This window comes from Oreochromis aureus, linkage group 1 (genome assembly GCF_013358895.1).
Source record: "Oreochromis aureus strain Israel breed Guangdong linkage group 1, ZZ_aureus, whole genome shotgun sequence".
Classification (NCBI taxonomy): Eukaryota; Metazoa; Chordata; class Actinopteri; order Cichliformes; family Cichlidae; genus Oreochromis; species Oreochromis aureus.
In genome coordinates, this window is record NC_052942.1 from 25020137 (window position 1) to 25026136 (window position 6000).

General features: G+C 40.9%; 1 protein-coding gene across 1 annotated transcript in view; it reads right to left on the reverse strand.

Annotated features, from left to right (window-relative positions):
• The window catches only part of LOC116333706 (chromodomain Y-like protein 2), a 39815-nt gene extending 36854 nt beyond the window's left edge, over positions 1–2961 (reverse strand). Inside the window, exon 1 of the mRNA XM_031756954.2 lies at positions 2698–2961. Coding sequence (XP_031612814.1) covers positions 2698–2721 — 24 coding nt within the window. The 5' untranslated portion in view covers positions 2722–2961. The remainder of the gene's footprint in view (positions 1–2697) is intronic.
• Between the last annotated feature and the right edge of the window lie 3039 nt (positions 2962–6000).

The following is a 6000-nucleotide window of genomic DNA, read 5'->3' on the forward strand; positions in this document are numbered from 1 at the left end:
CCTTCCATGATGGTTCCTCCTGCCTGAGGTATTCACTGAGCACGCGGTCGGTTGGGGCCATCTTCCTGATGTATTCATAGATGTTTGTGGTCTCATCCCGGACTGTGGTACTGACGCTCACCAGTCCCCGGCCTCCTTCCTTCCCCTTAGCATACAGCCTCAGGGTGCTGGACTTGGGGTGAAACCCTCGATGCATGGTCAGGAGCTTCCTGGTCTTGATGTCAGTGGCTTCCACCTCATCCTTTGGCCAGCTTATTATCCCAGCAGGGTACCTGACCACAGGCAGGGCGTAGGTGTTGATGGGCCAGATCTTGTTATTACCGTTTAGCAGCTGGATAGCGCAGTGGTAAGAATGGGAGTCGCAAGTTCGATTCCTGACTGGGGCATGTGTATCCAGTAAGGGTCCTAGGCTACACCCACTATGCTAACCAAGCCTACCGCAGAATGAGCAAAACAGATAAATATGAAGCCATACCGGCTCGGACGATGCCCGCATTAACAAGGTCCGCGTCAGGTACTAAGGAACCAGGGCTCCCTGGTGAGAAGTGGGCTACTGGAACAAGAAGCCATCGGAGAACAAGAGACGAAAATAGGGCGCTGTTGAAATGCTACTACGCAAGTAACCCCAGCGGAAGGGGTTACATGAATAGGATGAGGGACCTATGGAATCTTTGATACCCACTATTGACGGTGAAACAACATTCGAAAGAAGGGATTGCTCTCATAGCTAGAGGTTGACGAAATACAACACACATGCTACGGCAAGGGGGAGCCAGGACGACAGGTCGGGGGGTAGAAATCATCACTCCCACCCAAGATTGGGTACCAAGCTCCAAGTACAATGGAAGAAGGAACTGAGTGGGAGAGGAACTGACATTCAATTTATCATGTTTAATTTATCATGGATCAGGTAACAGGCCGCAAAACTTATTACTGAATTAAATTTGCAAGAGTTAATTAACTCTTGCAGCAACGTCAAACAACCCTTTTCTATGGTCATTTTTTAACTAAAAGGTACGCAACACTCGTAAACACTGGTCAGCTTCTCCAGTTAAGTCACTCTAAATATAACTGCGACCGATGCAGCTGTAGTCATTTTAGCAGAGAAATGACTTAAAGACTGATTATTGTTAACAAAACCTGCTCAGCAATGATCAATCATTTCAGCTCTACACAAAATTGATCAGTCTTGAGGTTTACAGTACAAGCTGCCACATGAGGCAGGTTTCACATAAAGGCAACAGCCCGCTTAGAACAAAAAGAGGTGTCAAGAGTCAAACTTCAAAACAAAAGTACAGAATTGCTCAGAATAACTTCACCTGTGTAAGGGTACACTCACACAGTTACAAGTGAACAGCATGCTGACGGATTTTCCCCACACATCAACAGTAATTACTGCACAATGTCTTGAAAGTAGCTTTCATAGCTCAGTGGTAGTTCATGAACGCATGACACCAATGTAGAGGAAGCCAAAATTTATGCTTAACAAAAAGGAGCAATTAAGTAAATAAAAGTTAAAAAAAAAAAAAAAAAGCAAACTAAATAATAGTGGCAGTAGTGGGAGAGTGGAGGGGTGGTGGTGTAAAAATCAAGTGTGAAATGTAACCCAATGTGTCCTCTTTTTGGTAACCTTGTGTTATCTTACTTTAGTTTTAATGTGTTTCCAGGACAAAGAGCACTCATTTACTGAATATTAAAGTCAGTGGTTATAACTATTTGGGAAAAGGCAATTAATGCTACTCACTTATTCAGTCTATTGTACTTTAGCTGACATCCAGCTTCACTCATCATGCATTATTTGGCAGTGTTGTGAGCTGATAATGTTATCTACTTAAAAACACTCAGTGGATGCCCAAGCTTTTCCTCAGACGGACTTTGTGACATGTTTAAACTTTGTACATTACTTTAAAAAGTACACTTGTTTGTCCTTGGGAGACCCATCTGTGTCTCTACCATGAGCTCAAACATGAGACACCACACCAGAGTGACAAAAGCTAATGACAGCATGTGTCCGATTTGACAAAACTGATGAGGGAGCCAGCCTTCGTGCAATTTCTGAACGCCGCCCCCCCTTCCCAGGGCCCCCACACACTTCCAGAGTGATGTTGCGCACGAGGGCAGCGTGACCTTCCTGTCACCCATTCGGGCAACTTTTAAGCCCATAACTGTGAGAGTCACAATTTCACAAAAATCACGCATCAACCATGAAAGAAGCTCGCACCGAGTTGCGTACGCCGTTTGACAAAAATAAACCGGTGTCGGATCCTGTCTGCCAAACAGCCTGTGACACTAACGCCGCTATCAAGGCTGTGATGACAAAATATCTTTTGGCACGTATGTGCACCTTCAGAACCATCACTCCGTCTGTAGCTATTCACCATGCCCGTTCGCTCAGCGCTGCTGTCACTTTACCACGACTTTCAACTCGGCGACAGACTGAGGAGTTCAGCCCGTAAATTACATCTTATCCATTTACTACAGTCGTGAAGAATTATGACAAAGTATATCAGAAGCGACATAAAGTATAAGCTTAAATTAGGCAATCTTGTCTTTGCCAAGCTTGAAAACGGGTTAGTTTCGCCTGTTAAAGGGCTTAGGACACCGCTTTTTGCATACGCGACGCCCTTCCCTTTACTTCCTAATTCCATTATTCGTCAATATTACAGAGCATTTTCCTTAGACGTGGTTTTATCCTACCTCGTAAAGGTCTCCTGAAGCCATTCTTGGGTGCAGACAGCGGCGGCGCGGCGTTCTTGCCTGCCTTGTTGGCTTTTTTTTGGACCCTACTCTCTCGGCGTTTCGGCGAAAGCCCCGATAGACGGGAATTAGCGAGCAGCCTTGTTATTCTGAGCAATCCGCAGCAGCAGATCAGACAGTGTCAATCGAGCCCGGCGGATCGTTCCACGCTTAAAACAAGCAACCATCGGGGCGGTGCTGTTTACATATACCGAAGTAGAGGACTAAAAATTAGTCCCGGACTAAGAATGTAGCCTGATGGTCTGCATGCGCCCAGCTCATCTGAGCTCTGTTGCAATCCACTCAGCGGGAGACGTTATACGCGTTGTGTTTACACACACCAGCTGGGTCAGATCCCTTTCTATGATCCCGTTTACCTGTCCACTGTGGCGTCATAGAAAGATCTGACCTACCTTATTTGTATTCACCGGGAAATATCTAGAACAAGTTAAGAGGAACTATTTGTAATGATTAATCGCTAGCAAAAGTACTGGTGTTGGTAGACCTTACTGAACTTTGCATCAGCATCAAATACCTTTAGAATATTTATTTATTAATAAATACAATTTAAAAATAAAGAGATTAAAAACAAAAAGTTTGTTTTGCCCTGTTTCCAAGGGTTCTGATGGGTTCTCTATGGGTCGCCCAGCTTCCTTCTGAGTCTGGTTAATTGGCACTTCTAAACTGGCCATAGAGCGTGAATGGCTGTTTGTCTCTCTGTGTTGGCCCTCCATAGACTAGCTACCTGTCCAGGTGGCCATCTTTTGTCCCATGACAACCGGGTAGGAACCCCTATCTAAAATCTGAAGAATAACTGGTTGTTTGGCACAGACCAGGTCTTGATCACAACATCTTTCACAGAACCTTGGATGAATTACCTTAGAGTATGAAAAGCTTAGAGTATGAATGCTTTTGCAGCATTTTCATATCCGCTCTACCTTAGAGCAAATGTGAAAATGCTGCTGAAGCATTTATAAAGACCTGAAAAAAAAAGACACTGACTACAAACAGGAGAATTTCAGTATTTTTCCTTCTCTGAGATACCAAAACTACAACCTAAAATACTGAAAAAGTTTTCAGTCATTATATAAAAATTAATCCAGAGTTGTATCACTTGAAACTGTTTTCAACAATATTATATGTATTATATGTTTCTTTTAACTAATTTGTTTCTTAAATAAAAGAAAAACAAAAACAAATTAAAAAACAAATTGAAACAAATCTGAAAATAAGCTGAAAATAGAAAAGAGTAAATGAACAACAAATTGCTCCTGTCAACTGACAAATAGAAATCCACACTCTTCTAGTGAAATTCATGCAAGTACATGAAAATAAAGAAATGAAAATTAGCATAAAAATATTATTTGTATCAGTTCAAAAGAAAGAAAAATCCAAACACTGCATGGTTTAAACAGTTATTCTGTCTGACTTTGCGTCAGATCTTTGAAGTTGCGGCCCTCAGACCATTTCAGATGTTTTTGTTTGTCTTTAAATGTATTTCATTCTTTCTAGTAAAATGTTTGATATTGCATGTCTTATCCAGTGTGAAGCAGCTGATTTTTTAAGTTTTCCTTCCAAATAATGCTGTTAGCTTTTTGGCAGTTACAAAACTGAGGTTTATAAACGTTTGTTCATTTCTGATATAACTTTAATCTTTAGGATACACACCGAATACAAATACTCGTAGGTATAGTGACAGTCCTTTTGCAGTCTTTGCACTTGTCGCTTCCCAATATATTTCAAAATATTTCAGTCTTTCTACACAGTCACTGCATCAAGTGATTTTACAGGACAATGACAGGCCAGACATTTTAAAACACTGATCACATACATGTTTGCACATGCTCATTACCTCTGTGTAAACGTTGAATAACACATAGTCTAAAAAGCTATAGGTCTCAGAAACCATATTAAAAGGCCACACAAGATCTGGATCATAACCCCTCCTATGTGTGCTACAAAGCAAAAATATCTGCGTATAAAAGCAATTACTAAAATTTTAACATATTTGGTCAAAACACTAAGAAGACCGTGTCTACAATGTAACAGAGATGCAATTTGCCCCCATACTTTGTCCTTAATTTCTTGTATAACATACATACACAAATACTGCACTAAACATCCTTATGATAATACCAGAATTTTACTTTGTTGCATTTACGCTTATAGGTCTTCATTAGCTAACAATATGATGTGAGATTATGAACAGCATTATTTGTTTTTGCCTTGCAACATATAACAGTTGTCCACTTGCACTAGAGAATACCAATAAGTTATAAAAGATTAGAATATAAAATGGACTTGAAGACATTTTTTAAAGAGGGAATGATCTTAAATTCATCCTGAGTACTGGATATACCAAAGGAGAATCAACAAGTTATTACATCTAAGAGTTTATTTCTCTGTCAGTCCTGGGGATGTATTTATTTAATGCGTATATTCAGTAAAAACAAATATCATCACTTTTTGTGTATTTAAAGTTTGATACCAAGTGGTATATGAGGATATCGTCACATTTTAAATTAAAATGAAACAGTAAAAACAAACAAACAATAAAACAAGATAGAAAAGAACTGTCTTCTTTACTAATACAAAAGCACCTTATTCTCTTCCTAGCGCCTTCCCAGCATGGAGTCCACTGCGTGGCTCTGTCTTCTCCATTTGGATCGGTCTTGGATGTCCTCTGGGGTGAGATCCACTGAGTGCATGTCTTCGATGATGGCGTCCATCCACTGCTTCTTCAGTCTTCCTCGAGGTGGGCGGCCTCCAGTGTCGAGTCGGAGGACTGTTCTTGACACCGTATTTTCTGCACATGTCCATACCACTGTAGGCGCGCTTCCCTCATCTTCTTTTCGATTGGGGTAACTCCGAGTCGTTTTCGAACACCTCCATGAGCATCTTCATCTCCGTAGCATTGAGGATCTGCTCATGTTTCTTGGTGGCTGGACTAAAAGAATCCCTTACAATAGTGAGAAATGACTAACAGCTGGGTTGTACTGGGATTTCAGAGTGTTAGCTTCAGATCATTTACACTACTGTGCAAAACGCTTAACCCACCCTCATTTCCAAATACTTTGCTAGGGAAATGAATGCAGTGACTTATGGAAAAACTTGTGCAAACACTTGTGGAAATACAGTATGTAAGGCATAAACAGAGTGTGTGCAATTCTAACAAGCTTAAAAGTCTGAGATTTCTTAGGCAAGCTTTCTAATAATTTATTTAAGTAATCTTCGGAAATAATTCTCCAGGCTTCTTGAAGGGCA